An 18,944-nucleotide genomic window follows, 5' to 3' on the forward strand; every position below is an offset into this window, starting at 1 on the left:
GCCACCCAACAACACCTACACCTCCTACCTGCATGCAGCAGCAGCCGGGGGCCTGTCATCAGGACATCTGCGTTTGAGGCCTTCAAGGACATTTTACTCACAAAACTGCACATGAGAAAAAAAGATCCTGTTTGGGTCCCCCTCTGGATTTTTCTGCTATCTTAGATGACCCCCCCTTACATTGATGTGTCCTCCCTACCATGACAAAGGTGGATAAAGGTGGAAAGATTTCATGTAATCCATGGACACCAGTGAAGATCACAAATCATTGAAGAAAAAAGGTTCAGTGTACTGTCTAGTGGGTCTAGATGACCCCACTCCCAATGTTAAAGTGCCTAGGATAGCATAAGGGTTTTCATCACACAAGATATTAATAACAATTTCACATTGAAGGTTTTTGGTCAATTTAGAGGTTATTTTTTTCTGTTCAGGACTGTGTGGCTCTGGGTTTGTCTTTCAAAACAGTTAAGATTTATGTTAGAAATATTTTTGGATATTTAAATTATTTTAGCAATAAAAAAATTCAAAGAGGGTGCTTTAAAGCAGCCTGAATATGTTGAGCCATAAAACCTGCTCTCCTCAGAGAGTGAAGCGGCTCAGTCCCTTTTTATCAATAGAATAGAAACAGAGTGGATCGGTTGATGTTTCCCGTTACTTCTGGTGGAACAAAGGATTTCTTCCAGTTTCTGTGTGAAGCAGCATCACGTCTGCTCCTCTTCAGTGTTCAATGGGATCATTGCAAACATCCCAGAACTGGACTGTCAAGACCCCTGTTGAAGGAAATGACCTTCATCTATCAAAGGTTCTGTTCTGTTACACTCTAGTGACACTATTAGCCGGTGCAGTGGGTGGCCCAGCCCCCCCTCTCACAGGCCCTGTTTCCCTTTAGTGGAACTGAGTTTGTGTTTCAGCAACATCCCCCGTCCACACTCTGCATGGTCTTGCTAGAGCCCTGATTTCTCAGCTGGGGGGCCTGACAGTCCACTAGAAACTTGATAGAAATACATTTTCTGTGGTCTCATCTCATCTCTGCAGAACGCTGAGTCACGCACTGATGCTGCACAGTCCACCAGGCTGCACACGCTTCAGCCACACGCATTCTGCCAGTTTATGTACCTCTGCTCACACACGCTGTGAGAGTGAACACTACACTCATGTGACGATGTACACAGTGAGAGTTCACTGCCCCCACGCCCCACAAAGGCTCTTTTTCTTTTCCCTCCCAAAACTTTTGCAAACACACACCTGCAGATGTGAGAACATGTGAGCTTCTTCATCTCACTGCTGCTCAACCACGAGCCTTTCGGGTCCTGAATCTGTATACCATCTTGAATCCCCCCCCCCCCCCCACACACACACACACACCCACCATTAAGAGACCACAGACTGTGAGCTATCCATCCCATTCCTCTTTTTTGTCCCACTGACAGACAGCAAGCTGCAACAGCAGAAGTGACCACAACAGGCTGACATCTCCCCTGAGGGTCTACAGGGCCAGATTTGTGGCAGCCCCCCCTCTGTTTCTTCCAGCATCCTCTGGGAGAAGGCTTTCCAAGCTGGTGTGGGGCCGCAGTTGAGGCAGATGCAGACCACTCAAAGCAATGAGGGCTCTGAGGGGTGGGGGTGGCTGGACTCCTCTCAGGTTTCCATGCCCCGTGGCCCACTCCTGCAAGCACAGAGGTGGGTGCAGCGTTCACCTCCAGCATCCGTCTGGGGCAGCAGACGACGTGCGCTCACTGCTCACTGTCCTCACTCTTTACAAGGATTACAATGCTCCTCATGTAAAAACTGTATATGGCACAGAGGGAAATTTCAAACATGCCATTCATGTCTTGCCAAACTTCTCTCATATTTCAGGTTTGAGGCTGTTAAAAGTCTGTGAGGTCAGCTGTCAGTAAGAAGCTGTGGGTCCTTGTGAGCTGCCTGCAGAATTCTGTGTGCTTCAGGATTGATTTTAAAGTTCTTTTTTTAGTTTATAAATGTTTTATGGTCTCAGGCTTTCATATTTATCTAATATGATTTAAAGTATCAGTCCTCACGGACCCTGAGGTCCCCTGACTCAGGCCTTTTGGTTACTCCAAAGGTCAGAACTAAAACACACGGCGAAGCACCTCACCTGTGGAACCGCATCCCAGCATGCCTCAGGGCCGCAGAGACTGTTCATGTTTTTAAATGAAGGCTTAGACCTTTTTAATCTAGCTTTTAGTTGAAATTAAGGAACTTATTTGATATTTTAATTTTTTTTGTGTTCTTTTTTTCTACTAATTTGATATACTTTTTATTCGCATTTACTGATTTAAATGGGGCGGCAGCGGCTCAGGCGGTAGAGCGGGTTGTCCAATGATCGAAGGGTCGATCCCCGCTCCCCCCACCAGCTCCTGTTGTGTCCTTGGGTAAGACACGTCCCCCTCCCCGCCTCCAGTGTGTCTCCACTGGTGTGTGAATGTGTGTGAATGTCCCGGTGATGGTCAGAGGGACCGTAGGCGCTAACTGGCAGCCACGCCTCTGTCAGTCTGCCCCAGGGCAGCTGTGGCTACAGCAGTAGTTACCATCACCAAGTATGAATGAATAATGGACACATTGGAAGAACTTTGAACATCTGGAAAAGCACAGATAGATCTAATCCATTATTATCATTATTATTATATCTGACTATTAAGGTTTATTTATTCCCTTATCTGATTATTTATCTATTGCAATTTTAATTCCTTTTCCCTTTTAGTTGTAACTCCAGTGTTTTCCTCAGAGGGATCCTCCACATCAGTGACTGACCCTTCTCAGTGAACGGGGTCACTCCAGTGGAATCTTCCAGGTCTGGCTCTTATACTTTGATCTGGGGGGTCCTGTGGTTGTGTATTCTGTGAACTTGAATGGGGGGTCACTGATGTGGACATGTCCCCAAAATAATATTTCCCCACTTCAGTACAAAGCCAGATTTCTACATGGCACTCACGGAATACTTAAACTCTGTACTGAGCCTCACCGAGTGTGAAGTATTGTTTGTGCCACTCTGGGGGGGTAATGATTCATTTTAACAACAATTCGATTCATATTCATATGGGAATGGAACGGCCAACAATCGGATCCGTCCGGTCAGGTCCGAAAACAGTGACGCATGAGCTGAAAACTGTCCTGTAGGCCCAACATACTAGTGTCAGCCTGACGAACAACAACACAACCCTTCACACAGAAACACACTAACATGAACAACGGGGAAATGGAATCGTTTCAGGAAAACACAAACATTTGACTTTTTCAATATCTTAAGGTTTTCAGCACCATAGCAAAGAAAACCCTATATATATATATATATATCTAAAAAACATTGAACCAAAAATCACACTTGGATAGAGTCAAGATTTAGAAATTAAAAGTATTTCAAAACAACCTAAATCTGATGTTTTGAAGTCCAATGGTTGTCAGATTTAGTGTTTATGGTGCATTCTTCCCAAAAGTGCAGTTGTATCACATGAAGTAGTTAATATTTGACACTGGTTTAACTTGGAGAGATTGTTTGTTTAATGAACTTGGAACAAATCCAACAAAAAGCGTTCTATAGGCAAACACATTTTTTTCTACAACTAAATATTTTTTTCTCAACGTAAAGATTTATTGCTACATGTTTGCACTGATTAACCCTTTGTAAATCATATTAAACTTGCAGAACTATATTAAAAACTACGAGTGTAAGGATTCATTTGAACAACAATTCATAATTTGTGGTTGCTGATCCAATTCAGTTGATACTGGTTCCATTTGAATGATCCCATTCCCTGACCAGATCCAGGATCCAGATCCTCTTTCTCCAAACTTCCAGCAGTCAGACTCAGACAGAAATTCCTGCTACTGAACAGTTTTCCAGATTCTTGGATTTCTTCCAGATCATCAAGTGGAAATGAAATCTGTGTCTAAACAAACAAGTAAACTAGAATGAATGTCAAATCCATTCACATGTTAGTTTCCTAAAGTTCACCACTGTTGTTTTTCCACATCCAAAGAATCCAAAGGGAACATTCTTAGAACATTCTAGACACTGGATGGTCACATGACTTTATTCAAAGTCTGTCCACACATTGGACTGGAATGATGGACTGATCCGTGTTTGATGACATCACGTGTGTGTTGTCAACCGCAGAGTCCTGGCCTCATGTTGTGGTCCTTCAGTGTTTTGCCATTTTCTTGTTGGGGGCTTCTTTGGTTTTCCCCACAGTACAGATCAGAACAGACTTTTGACTTGTGCTTTTAAACACCTGATACAGGGATTATCCCACTGTGAGTCTTTCCACCTGCGGGTCATCTTCATCGTCTTTATTGAAATGATCTGATCTAAATTGTTTTGAACAGTTATATTTATTAAAGTTGTTGGGGATTTTTTTTCCTGCACAGCTTTGAGACAAACTCTGGTAAACATTGGCACCTCAACCGGAAACTTTCATCTGAAATGAAGACTGAAAAGTTTCCTTACAGAGCGTCTGCTGGAATTCTCAACATGAAGGCAAATTCTTCGGCTGTCCTTCTCCACTGAATGTTGAGCATCCTGTCCAGTCCTGAGCTGTATCAGTCAACTTCAGGAGGAGCTTTGTTTCAAATATTTGGAGACAGTTGAGTTGAGAAATTCAAAGCAAGTCAGAAAAATCAATGGTAGTCATTTCTAGATGTGTGTCATATGCTCCTCCTGAATCCAGTGGAGTGAAGAATCAGGAGAAAAACCTGCTGTCAACGTGAAACCTGTGGTTCTGAGAGCCACTCCTGATGGAGGGCTGCAGCGCTACACTGACCCTGTCCTGAACCAAACACAACAGTTGGCGCCTAAAATGAAGTTCAAATAAAAAAGACTATTGTTTACATCATTATGTTGAACATGTCACATTTGATTTGCTTGAAAATGAAACTATTTTTTCTGGATAAAGCCAGAAAGTTTCTTCCTGCACAGTTTGGGGCAACTTGTAAACCGGGAAATTCCCCAGATCTCAATCCAGAGGAGCTTCTTCAAGCAAGTCCAAAGTCTGGAGGTTCCACGTCTGACTGACTTCAAAGATAGACTGCAAACATCTCACTGTGACCAAAACACACCGGATTTTGGTAGCAGAATTAAAACAGAATAACCTCAGAATGAGAAAAATCTTCTTGATCCTTTCATGTTTCGATTCCTCTGTTCGTAACAAAAGAAATATATGAAACAAAATAATACGTTTAACATAAACAATTGTAGTTTAGATCACCTTGGTAAACCTTTTCAGGGTTAATTCACAAGTGACCCTAATGATGGACACTAATGCATGGGGACTTGATGGAGTCCTGCAGGTTTAGGTCAGTTAGCAGTTATGTAGCTGAATGTTTGCCAGTGTTTTCTACAGTCATTTCTGGAGGTTTCTGCCTGGTGTGAAACAACTATTTCTGTCAGCTTTGACGTCCTCCTTCTGTCCAGCGCCTCTGTGACAGAGTTCAACCTGATTCCAACAGCATCACCTGCTTTCCTGATCACTACATTAGGTCCGCTGGTTTCTGCCACTCAGTCGACTTCTCCAGCAAACAGAGCAGCGCTGGCCACCGCAGACTCCTAAAAATACCCGTATTTGATTTGAACCTCAGAAGTAAACAGGCTCTGATGGATCATAAAAATCATTTATTGGCCTCAGGGAGTGACAAACAACTGCAGTGTCTGTGAGCAGGTGGACCAGCAGTCAGAGAAAGAAGGATAATGGTAAGTATATGGGGTGCTTGGACAAAAACAGAGGTCTGGAATTTGTTCCTCTGAGCTGCAGGTGCTGCATCTTTGGTGATGCAGTTGAAATGAGGGGGCGCAGAGCACTGCAGAAAGCAGAGCGGCAGGCACTGAAACCACAGAGAAAATGCTCTGGGTCCTCACATTCACTGCAGAGTCCAGACTGAGAAAACAGACGTTCACCCACATTCTATGATCTTTGACAGGTTGTTGGCATGAAAACACCAGAGGTGCTCTTCAAAATGATGGGCTGTCATGTCTGAAAAAACCTGCAGGTCAGGTTTTAGAACATCTCGCCACCTTACATGAGTGAGACGCCACAGCAGTTGTCTGGTTGGACCATGAAGGTTCTGCTTCCTGAGTTCTGTTCAGCGGGGAGGCAGCAAAGACGTTTGAGGACCTCTTCTAACACTTTTCTTATGCTAATGACAGGGGGTGTCCACCCCCCAACTGCTCCCACTCCCCACTGAACACAGCAACAGACTGCCTGAGGCAACAAGATTGTTGTAAACCATCTTTGGTGCTGTTTCTTGTCAGCATATTGGTGCTTCTGGTTACAGGTTTTTTTCTGGATCTTTCTGTACGTTGGTGGGGCAGGTTTGGGTCCTGGGACGGGGGGGGGGGGCTGAGCTCAGGTGTGTTTACCCTCCACCCCTCCACGCCTGCAGCAGGTGCTACAGCCAGGAGCCTCCACGGCGCCTTTGTGTGTGCCCGCGCGCGCGTGTCAGGAGACGCTATAGGAACACAATAACCGAGTTTGGGGCCCATCGCCCATGCGCCGCTCATCAGCATACAGCTGTTCGCACGCGCTCCAGACAAAAGCTGTGTGGAAGTTAGCACGCGTTGCCTCCTCCCTCACACGCACACACACACTCACCCCACTTCACCCCCCCAGCAGCCGCCTGACGACCCCCCCCCCCCCCCCCGCTCTCCCCCTTCATCGTCCTACACACGCGCCAGCCGCGCGCAGAGAAGCCCCCCCTGATCTTTGTTTGGAGCTGTAGAAATCAGCGTGTTTCAGATGAAGACTTTCAGCAAAACAGATGCAGGGATGAAGGCTGCGGTCATACCGGCTCCCGTATTTGCAGAAGCGCAATAAATTATCCAGAAATCTGATTGAATAAAAAACTCAGTTACACTAACCGGAATTACACAAACATTTGTTAACAAACTTTCAAAATTACTCTCCTCCGTACTCGAGGTTATCGCCTCAACGACAAGACAATAGAAAATACAATCAACATTCAAAAATCTACCTAAAGCACATGAAAACGAAACAACTCTGCGCATGCGCACATCTCTGCGTGTCTGTGACTAAATCTGCCACGCGCCAGCTTCTCATGCATATTCCTAAAAACTTGCTCCAGATGTAATGTGGGTTATCTCAATTCCCCAAGCAGACCTCAGGCTGGTCCCCGAGGTCTGACGCCCCCCTCCCCCCTCCCCTGCCCGTGACGCGGAGCGGAGGGTATAAAACCTCCGTGCGCCTTTACGCACCAGAATAGTCAGTGCCTCCCTGCCCCCGACCCCAAAAGCGCACAAACAAGAGGATTTAGAGGACTCCAAAAGAACAACAGACAACAGTAAAGAGGGATGATAAACTTTTAAGAACTTTTTTAAAGAATTCATCGTCAGTAACTTTTTTAGTTCAGGGATTTTTGCACGCTGCGAATGAGGACACCCGAAACGCTAAAAAGAAATGGCACACCTACCTCTGACATGTCTCCTGGTTTTGGCCTCAGCACATGCAGTAAGTTGTTTCCGCTCGGTCGTTTCCACTTGGTGTTGAGGCGCTGGTGCTTGATGGTCTGAATTTTGATTCTGCAGGTTTTCTCCTCCGGCATGTTTGAGCTGAAGATCCACTCTTTCCACACCGCGCAGCGCATCTGCAGAAGACACAGAGACTGCCACATATTCTTCCGGATTTGCCTCAAACACCCCGAGGATGTGATCTCCGCGGAGCCGCCGTGCACCTTCGGCACCGGGCACACCAACGTCATCAGGGCCGACCACACGTCGATCTCCAGCAGCGCCCCCATCAGAGTGCCTTTCCACTTCAAATGGCCGGTAAAAGCAAGACCCCAACAGAAACCACACACGTCTGCTTTTTTTGGACTCATCCTCCTTCAGATAAGTTAGAAACAAATGGGAGGACAGGACCAAACTCATTTATTATGCTTGTGTTTCTCTAAGGGGACGTTTTCGTTGATCATCGAAGCGTGGAACGCAGAATCACCGACAGAATACACAGGTACACCCCAAATCCGCCTCGCGCTCTCTGACAAACGTTTTCCTCTGGTCGTGACCCTCTCTCTTCTCTGCAGACAATCAGAACAACTTAGTGAGCCGTCTGGCGACCAGGAGGAGACTCGCGATCGGCGAGGACTGGTCCCAGGACGTGCACTTTGGTGAGCAGAGTGAACTGCGCTACTCCTACCACGTCTTCTGTGACGAGTACTACTTTGGAGACGGCTGCGCAGATTACTGCAGGCCGAGGGACGACACGCTGGGCCACTACACCTGCGACGAGGAGGGCAGCCGCGTCTGCCTGGAGGGCTGGAAGGGAAACTACTGCTCTGAGCGTGAGTCTGCCCTTTCTGCACCCCAGACCCAAAGATGCGCAACTTTCACTGTGCGCGCGCAGCGTTCACCTGCTCAAGCGGCCCGTTCAAACATCCTTCTGCTTAATAGTCAAACTTACAGCACTCACTTGCATGTGACTTAATGTTTTTTAATACAAATATGTATTTCAAATATTTCAAAAGGTTGTGGAAATGTAAACAGAATGGGAATGACCTGAAACGCTGCAGAAAAGTCTGATCTCAGATCAGCTAAAGTCTGAAAAAGAACACAAATATCTGACTTCTCTGTTTTGGATCATTGTTGGACATTGGTTGTAGTCTTCATTTGCCTCTGTGTGACTCAACAATTAGGAGAAGTGTCGTTCAATCCCCCTCCCACATGTGTTTTGTAGAATAAAGGAAAGTTTGCAAAAATCCTGCAAATTTCATGAAAACGTTACAAAAATGTCTGACTCTTTGGAAGTATGATCATGACATGTCGACTTTCAAGACTCTTGGTCCAAAAAGTGGGTATTGATGAGACCTAAAGAGTGAAAATAACCTTAAACATGTGTAGCTGACAAAGGAACAGGAGCAGGAGAGACAGTCTGCTGCCTCTCCCAGACTGGATTTGTGACTAAAGTTTTCTTGTGTTGTCAAAAGAAGCGTCATGTCTTTAGTAAAACCTTTTCTGCTCACACGTAGGATCATGGAGTGAACCTGTTGATGTGGTTCAGTCTTCTCTAAAGCCAATCTGTGGTGCTGCTTCTGTCTTTTGTTCCCCCACACTGAAAGAGTTATGGCTCCTGCTCACAAACATCGTTCAGGGTGATTTGGGTGGGCTATTGTTTGTGTGAGTGTGTGTGTGTAATGTGAGATAAAAGAAAGCCTTTTTTTCGGCAGCGTGCCTGCCAGCTGCTTGGCTTAATACTTAACTAACAGTGAAGTCTGGAACAGAGCTGCCTCAGACTGGAGGTCCTTGTGTGTGTGTGTGTGTGTGTGTGTGTTGTGTACATGCAGGCGTGGTTATTGTAATCACACCCCCTCCCCTCCTTCTGTTCTCCAGCCATCTGCTCGGCGGACTGCAGCGAAAGGAACGGCTACTGCGAGGCCCCAGGGGGCTGTACATGTCGTATGGGCTGGCAGGGCCCCTCCTGCACCGAGTGCGTCCGCTACCCAGGCTGCCTCCATGGGACGTGCGGCCAGCCGTGGCAGTGTAACTGTCAGGAGGGGTGGGGGGGCCTCTTCTGTGATCAGGACCTGAACTACTGCACCAACCACAAGCCGTGCGCCAATGGTGCCACGTGCTCCAACACGGGGCAGGGCAGCTACACCTGCACCTGCCGGCCCGGCTTTGGAGGAACTAACTGTGAGCTGGAAACCAACGAGTGCGACAGCAACCCCTGCAAGAATGGAGGCAGCTGCAACGTGAGTGTTGGTTTGGTGTAAGGGCCCAGGAACACATCACATTTAATCAGAAAGTACAACACCTAAATTCATTGGATATGAAAAAAGGGCAGAGTGGTAATGATGCTGTGGTTGACCTGTGGGTGACCTGAACACTCTCCCTCCATGCAGGATCTGGAGAACGACTACTCCTGCACCTGCCCTCAGGGCTTCTACGGTAAAAACTGCGAAATCATTGCCATGACTTGTGCGGACGGCCCCTGCTTCAACGGCGGCACCTGTGTGGAGACGATGACAGGAGGCTACACCTGCCGCTGCCCCCCAAGCTACACGGGCTCCAACTGTGAGAAGAAGCTGGACCGCTGCAGCAACAGGCCCTGCCTAAACGGTTAGTGGAACTAAGGCTGTTGCTCTGGCGCCACCTCATGGCAGAAGAGCAAAAGCATTTTGTTGTTTGTTTTTTTCAGTGAGTGGGTGGATGCACATCACCTCTGGTATGTTTGGTCCTGGTCTGATTCAGTACGTTCCCTCCAAGAGTCAGCTGTATTTTTAGCAGCTGTGAAAGTTCCCCTGACTTGGGGGATCATGCCAACTCTTGTCTGCTCCAGAACCACTCACAGCTGAACTCTGCTGTAGTTCACCTCAGTGTGAATGCTGATGTGGACTCAGCAGAGGAAGTAACAGAAGCTTTGTTATAACTACAGACCTTAAAAAGACCAAAACTGAGAAAGTCTTGTGGGTAAACTTGGGGTAGTGATGGTGCAGGGGTTTTTCAATCAGGGAATTTTCCCCCCAAACAAGCAGCTGTGCTGTGAGAACCGCTTGATTCCTCCAGGTGGTCTGGTTCTCCTCAGTCTAGGCTTTTCTCAGAGTGTGCCATGTGTGAAACCAAACCAATGAAAGAGAGATGTTCATCCACATTTGCTGCACCTAAAACAGACTCCACAGGACTTTCTGAGTGTAAAACAGCTCTTCCACACCATGAGATTAGTGCCAGACATTTAGTGACTATGTGCCACTGTGCTGAGCTGGGTCTTTCTTCCTCCTGCAGGTGGTCAGTGTCTGGATCTGGGCCACGGCATTCTGTGCCGTTGTCAGGCAGGCTTCAGCGGTGCCAACTGCCAGGTCAACGTCGACGACTGTGCCTCCAGTCCCTGCCAGAATGCTGGAACCTGCCAGGATGGTGTGAATGACTACACCTGCTCCTGCACGCTGGGCTACACTGGCAAGAACTGCAGCGTGCGCTCAGACGCGTGTGGCGCCCGTCCCTGCCAGAATGGAGGCACCTGCTTCACCCACTTCACTGGACCTGTCTGCCAGTGCCCTAAAGGCTTTATGGGCCCCAGCTGTGAGTTCACACTACAGCCCAGTTTCAAGCCCGCTCTGCGCCAAGCCCCCCAGTCCTCCTCGACCACCGTCACAGTGTCCTGCTTTCTGGCCATCCTGGTCCTGGTTCTGATCGCAGCCATCCTTTTCCTACGGAGGAGGAAGAGGAGGATGGATGGAAGAAAGCAGCTGAGCGACATTGCCGTTTACAACGACTTGGAGACCGTCAACAATCTAGGGGGCAGCGAGAGAGAAGCTTTCCTGTTTCCCAACGGTCCGTTTAAGATCAGCAACAGCACCGCCCGCCTCAGCCTCTCCCTCTGCCCCGACAGCAGGTCTGGGTTCAGACACAACCCGGTGGAGAGCAGGGCTGACCGTCAGGACTACATGTGGAGGGAGGAGGCCATGCTGGGCTCCGGAGCAGGACTCAGATGAGATGGGAAGGACAAAATGAAATATTTCAGCACTTGCTGGCTTTCTCTCCTGAAGGGAGGAGCGATCACATCGACTGATGGAGAAAGCCCCCATTGGACAAATGACTCAGAGGGTTTTAAAGATCACTCAAAAAATGCATGTCATGTTTTAGTTCCAAAGAAACAATACGACCACCCACTGCTGACGGGACCTACAACACAAACCAAAAACAGGAAGTATCAGTAAGGACCATTTCCCCCAAATTATTGCATTATTTGGTTAGTTTATTTAAAAAATGTTCCAGTAGTTTTTTAAGGCAACGCTTATTGTTTTGCTTTTCAATCTTCCTTTGACCATTATTTCCTTATTGTTCGCACCATCATTTTTTATTGTTTATATTATTTATTTATTTGAAAGGCTGTCTTTGCCGTCACCTTGACTGACACAGATGTACAGATATATTTATATGATGCTGAGTGTGTGGATGCGTGGAATGTCCCAAAGATGTTGCGTGCTGGGATTTAAGGACGAATGTGCTTTATCAGGAAAAGTCTGCCATCGCTGTATTTTACGTCTACCTTCTGAGCGATTTTGTGCCATTTTGTGTTCATGCCAAAGTTTGACTTTAAATACATATTTTCATTCTTTTATTGCAGTTTTCATGTTTTGCCTGTGATGTGGAATAAAAACCTCTCTCTTGTGTGAATCTGGGTTTCTGCTCCATGAGCTTCAGTCATTTGACTATTTCCACCCTGTAAAACCTCTTCAGACACTTTTGGATGATGAAACACCAGCAGTGTTTCATCATCCAGCAGTCTCGCAGTGACTCCCTCCTGTAAGCCCTAATTTAAAGTTTTTAAAAACATTCGCCTGAAAACCTGAAAATAAAAAGGCAATTATCTGGACGATGACAAGTTATTCAAAGAGGATCCAGTTTGGCATCATCGTCTTTGGGACAGTCTTCAAAAACATTCAAGCACATGTAATGTGAGACACATTAACATACAAAAGAAAACTGTCTAATGTAGTAATAGAACACTCTGCTCTTCTGAGAACTCACAGTTTTACCATATTTTCTGAAATGTACTCATAATACTCACAAAATAAGCTTTGGAATAACAGGTTCCACCAAAGTCAACAGAACTGCACTTAGACATTAGTGAAACCCTGAAAAATCCTGGGAGCTTCTTCCTTTCACCTGTTATTCATCTTTGGGCGAACATCCATCCGTCCATTTCCTGAACCGGCTCAATCCTTTTTGGGGTCACAGGGTCACATAGAGACGATCGCTGTCACTGAGATTTCAGCCTCTTTTGTGACTTTAGATGAGTGTCAGTGATTCACAGCATTTTGTGTGTCTGAGGGGGTGGGTGTTCTGTGAATGATAAAGTTTTGTGGCATATACTTTGTTATTTTATTGATCCATACAGACAGTAAATGAAAGGTTTGGTGTTTGCAGAGCACTTCTGCCCTCTAGTGGATGTGAATCATCAGTTCTGGTCCTCAGGTGTAAACATGGCAGCATCATGGATTGTTTTTTAGTATTTTCTGTTTGTCTTTAGTCAAAGTTAAAGTCCTAATAGTTCTCTATCCCACAGGTGTGTTCTCCACATTTGAGCAGTGAGCTGCAGACAAAGGCATGAGCTGTGTGGCCTGGATTTGAACGCATGACCTTGCAGTCTCCGAGCGGACACGCTGCCACTGAGCTGGTCACAGCACACTAATGTCAGTTTCCAATCAACCAGCTGTTTCTGTTCATTACCTCCAGCACTTTTAACAGCTATTTATCCCTTTCAGAGCCTTTTTCACTGTTTTCTGATGTTTTTACTTTTGTCATGGTTTCACTTGGCTTTTCTGTCACTATTTCTGTCACTAAGCCATTCTGGGGTTTGGCACCTCAACAAATCTCCAGTCCTGACAGGTGTGAGGTGTGAAAAGCCAATAATACTCTCAGTTAAGACTCATTTAATTTGGCTATTATCACCATGGAAGGAACAAGCAGAGGGTTGGTTGAGGCACCACAGATGGAGAATGAGGTTTTTGATAAAAGCTGGACACCACCAAGGGGGGCGCTATACTTCAGTGAGACGGAGTCTGAGGTTTTAATGACGGCGGATGAAGATTATACGTCCATCAAAAAGTAATATGGCTGCATCAGCTGCAAAAAAAAAAAAGTTTTTGCTTGGAGAAAAAGAACAAAGTAAACACAAGAGTTTCTGATCTTATTTTCATTGTGACACACACACACACATATGTATTTATATATATATACATATATATTCTAACAGAACCTTGTTCTCACATCTGAACAAACAGGCTCTTCGCAACTCAACCTGCAAAAGTGTACGCTCAGTGGCAGGGTCAAAACAGCCGAGCAGACCCACCAAGGCTAGAAACTGAACAGTACTGGAAAAGTATATGGGAGAAAGAGACAGCACATAACAGCAATGCCCAGTGGCTGGTCTCTCTGAGAAAAGAACATAGCAACCTCCCTGAACAGAATCCAGTATCCATCACAGTGGCAGACATCCAAGAAAGAGTCTCAGGTATGAAGAACTGGACAGCACCGGGCCCTGACATGATACATGCCTACTGGCTAAGGAAGCTTACCGCACTCCACGAGCGCCTGGCAGCACAAATTAACCAGCTGCTAAGAGATGGGACTCACCCCGAATGGCTAACAGAAGGGTGAACGATCCTGATCCAGAAGGATCCCTCAAAGGATGCAGTCCCATCCAACTACAGGCCAATAACCTGTCTCTCCACAACATGGAAGCTCATGTCAGGCATCATTGCAAACAAGATAAATGGGCACATGGATCAATTCATGAGTAACACACAGAAGGGCATTGGTAGAGACTCCAGAGGAGCCAAACACCAACTCCTGGTCGACAGAACAGTCGCCCAAGACTGCAAGTCACGACACACCAACCTGTGCACAGCCTGGATTGATTACAAGAAGGCCTATGACTCAATGCCACACACATGGATCACTGAATGCTTGGAGCTGTACACCATCAACAGGACTCTAAGAGCCTTCATAGGAAACACAATGAAGCTGTGGAAAACCACCCTTGAAGCCAATGGGAAGCCACTTGCACAAGTGTCCATCAAGTGTGGGATATACCAAGGTGATGCTCTGTCCCCACTGCTGTTCTTCATCGGTCTGAACGCCCTCAGTCAAATAATCACCAAGACTGGCTATGGATACCGACTCAGAAATGGGGCCAACATCAGTCACCTCCTCTACATGGATGACATCAAGCTATATGCTAAGAGCGAGCGTGACATTGTCTCCCTGATCCACACCACCAGGATCTACAGTACTGACATTGGGATGTCATTCGGGCTCGAGAAATGCAGCCGGATGGTGACAAAGAGAGGCAAGGTAGTCCACACAGGAGGGGTTTCACTCCCAGAAGGAACAATAGCAGACATTGAGGACAGTTACAAGTACCTTGGAATTCCGCAGGCAAATGGCAACCTGGAGCAGGCAACAAGGAAAGCTGCAACAGCTAAATACCTCCAACGAGTAAGGCAAGTCCTGAGAAGCCAGCTCAATGGCAAAAATAAGACCCGGGCAATAAACAGCTACGCACTGCCAGTTATCAGATACCCTGCAGGAATAATAAGATGGCCAAAGGAAGAGATACAGACCACGGATGTTAAAACACGAAAGCTCCTTACTATGCACGGAGGGTTCCATCCCAAATCCAGCACACTGAGACTGTATGCTAGCCGCAAGGAAGGAGGCCGAGGACTAGTGAGCGTAGAAGCCACTATCCAGGATGAAACATCCAAGATGCATGAGTACATCAAGCTCAAGGCCCCAACTGACAGTGTGCTCAGTGAATGTCTCAGGCAATGGAGAGCAGAGGATATAGTGATGGAGGACAGATCCTCATTGGAGGACAAACCCCTGCATGGGATGTACCACCGGACCATAACTGAAGTGGCTGATATCAAAAAGTCCTACCAATGGCTAGAAAGGGCTGGCCTACAGGACAGCACTGAAGCACTCATCCTGGCAGCCATTCCAGATCCAGACTGATAGGATGGTAATGGCGAACCAACCAGACATTGTAGTGGTGGATAAAGAACCACGGGTGAGAGGGGCGTTTTATATATATATATATAATATATATATATATATGTATATATATATATATATATATATATATATACATATATATATATATATATATATATATATATATATATATATATATATATATATATATATATATATATATATATATATATATATATATATATATACCAGAGGCTTGGGAGCTTGAGGGTCCTGCAGTATCTTAGCTGTTTCTAGCACTGCGCTTTTCTGGACTGAGAGGTCTGAGGTCTTTCCAGGTATCTGTTGTAGCCACTCCTCCAGCTTGGGGGTTACTGCCCCGAGTGCTCCAATTACCACAGGCACCACTGTCACCTTCACTTTCCATGCTTTTTTCAGTTCTTCTCTGAGTCCCTGGTATTTCTCCAGTTTCTCATTTTCCTTCTTCCTGATGTTCCCATCGCTTGGTACTGCCACATCCACCACAACGGCTTTCCTCTGTTCTTTATCCACCACTACAATGTCTGGTTGGTTCGCTATTACCATCCTATCAGTCTGGATCTGGAAGTCCCACAGGATCTTTGCCCTCTCATTCTCTACCACCTTCGGAGGTGTTTTCCATTTTGACCTTGGGGTTTCCAGTTCATATTCTGCACACATGTTCCTGTATATTATTCCAGCCACTTGATTGTGGCGCTCCATGTATGCTTTACCTGCCAGCATCTTACATCCTGCAGTTATGTGCTGGATTGTTTCAGGGGCCTCTTTGCACAGCCTACACCTTGGGTCTTGTCTGGTGTGGTAGATCTGAGCCTCTATTGCTCTGGTGCTCAGGGCTTGTTCCTGAGCTGCCAGGATGAGCGCTTCAGTACTGTCCTGTAGGCCAGCCCTTTCTAGCCAATGGTAGGATTTCTCCAGGTTGCCATTTGCCTGTGGAATTCCAAGGTACTTGTAACTGTCCTCGATGTCTGCTATTGTTCCTTCTGGGAGTGAAACCCCTCCTGTGTGGACTACCTTGCCTCTCTTTGTCACCATCCGGCTGCATTTCTCGAGCCCGAATGACATCCCAATGGCAGTACTGTAGATCCTGGTGGTGTGGATCAGGGAGTCAATGTCACGCTTGCTCTTAGCATATAGCTTAAAATGTCATCCATGTAGAGGATGTGACTGATGTTGGCCCCATTTCTGAGTCGGTATCCATAGCCAGTATTGTTGATTATTTGGCTGAGGGGGTTCAGACCTACGCAGAACAGCAGTGGGGACAGAGCATCACCTTGGTATATCCCACATTTGATGGATATTTGTGCAAGTGGCTTCCCATTGGCTTCAAGGGTGGTTTTCCACAGCTTCATCGAGTTTCCTATGAAGGCTCTTAGAGTCCTGTTGATGGTGTACAGCTCCAAGCATTCAGTGATCCATGTGTGTGGCATTGAGTCATAGGCCTTCTTGTAATCAATCCAGGCTGTGCACAGGTTGGTGTGTCGTGACTTGCAGTCTTGGGCGACTGTTCTGTCGACCAGGAGTTGGTGTTTGGCTCCTCTGGAGTCTCTACCAATGCCTTTCTGTGTGTTACTCATGAATTGATCCATGTGCCTGTTTATCTTGGTTGCAATGATGCCTGACATGAGCTTCCATGTTGTGGACAGACAGGTTATTGGTCGGTAGTTGGATGGGACTGCACCCTTTGAGGGATCCTTCTGGATCAGCATCGTTCGCCCTTCCGTTAGCCATTCGGGGTGAGTTCCATCTCTTAGCAGCTGGTTAATTTGTGCTGCCAGGCGCTCGTGGAGTGCGGTAAGCTTCTTTAGCCAGTAGGCATGTATCATGTCAGGGCCCGGTGCTGTCCAGTTCTTCATACGTGAAGAACTGGACAGCATATATATATATATATATATATATATATATATATATATATATATATATATATATATATATATATATATATATATATATATATATATATATATATATATATATATATATATATATATATATATATATATATATATATATATATATATATTATATATCAAGAAGTCCTACCAGTGGCTAGAAAGGGCTGGCCTACAGGACAGCACTGAAGCGCTCATACTGGCAGCTCAGGAACAAGCCCTGAGCACCAGAGCCATAGAGGCTCAGATCTACCACACCAGACAAGACCCAAGGTGTAGATCTACCACACCAGACAAGACCCAAGGTGTTGATCTACCACACCAGACAAGACCCAAGGTGTAGATCTACCACACCAGACAAGACCCAAGGTGTAGATCTACCACACCAGACAAGACCCAAGGTGTAGATCTACCACACCAGACAAGACCCAAGGTGTAGATCTAACACACCAGACAAGACCCAAGGTGCAGATCTACCACTCCAGACAAGACCCAAGGTGTAGATCTACCACACCAGACAAGTCCCAAGGTGTAGATCTAACACACCAGACAAGACCCAAGGTGCAGATCTACCACACCAGACAAGACCCAAGGTGTAGGCTGTGCAAAGAGGCGCCTGAAACAATCCAGCACATAACTGCAGGGTGTAAGATGCTGGCAGGTAAAGCATACATGGAGTGCCACAATCAAGTGGCTGGAATAATATACAGGAACATGTGTGCAGAATATGAACTGGAAACCCCAAGGTCAAAATGGGAAACACCTCAGAAGGTGGTAGAGGGCAAAGATCCTGAGGGACTTCCAAGCGATGGGAACATCAGGAAGAAGGAAAATGAGAAACTGGAGAAATACCAGGGACTCAGAGAAGAACTGGAGAAAGCCTGGAAAGTGAAGGTGACAGTGGTGCCTGTGGTAATTGGAGCACTCGGGGCAGTAACCCCCAAGCTGGAGGAGTGGCTACAACAGATACCTGGAAAGACCTCAGACCTCTCAGTCCAGAAAAGCGCAGTGCTAGGAACAGCTAAGATACTGCGCAGGACCCTCAAGCTCCCAGGCCTCTGGTAGAGGACCCCAGCTTGGAGGAGAAACCACCCGCGGAGGGTGACAGGGGCGTGTGTGTATATATATATATATATATATATATATATATATATATATATATATATATATATATATATATATATATATATATATATATATATATATATATATATATATATATATATATATATTATCCAACTTAAATGAATTAATTCAATTGGTAACAGGTAATTGAGTTACATTTATTCAACCTCATTTCTTACGTCTATAAAACTCAATATTTTTTTTACAACTCAAATTTACATATTTATCCAACTAAATGTAATATTACTCCGATTAATTTAAAGTTTTCCATCTTAATTTATTGTAGTTCTTGAACTCTCAAATGTCTAAATTTGAGACGGCAGATACACTCATTTTTATAACAATAAAATGAGTGAAACACAATGGATTAGAGGCATATTACCGTTTACCTTATCTCTGAATTTATCATTAAACCACTTTACAGT

The 18,944-nt window shown here is 45.8% G+C and overlaps 1 protein-coding gene across 1 annotated transcript; it reads left to right on the top strand.

The window, feature by feature from the left end:
* Window positions 1–7,222: 7,222 nt before the first annotated feature.
* dlb (deltaB) lies at window positions 7,223–12,139 on the top strand. Its single transcript, XM_004076030.5, has 7 exons — window positions 7,223–7,475; window positions 7,553–7,792; window positions 7,919–7,976; window positions 8,050–8,307; window positions 9,353–9,714; window positions 9,865–10,081; window positions 10,745–12,139. Exons 1-7 carry the CDS (start codon window positions 7,425–7,427, stop codon window positions 11,452–11,454), a joined length of 1,896 nt encoding a protein of 631 aa, XP_004076078.1. The 5' UTR covers window positions 7,223–7,424; the 3' UTR covers window positions 11,455–12,139.
* The last annotated feature ends 6,805 nt before the right edge of the window (window positions 12,140–18,944 follow it).

The sequence above is a fragment of the Oryzias latipes genome, chromosome 14 (genome assembly GCF_053564925.1).
Source record: "Oryzias latipes strain Hd-rR chromosome 14, Olatipes_Hd-rR_3.1".
Classification (NCBI taxonomy): domain Eukaryota; kingdom Metazoa; phylum Chordata; class Actinopteri; order Beloniformes; family Adrianichthyidae; genus Oryzias; species Oryzias latipes.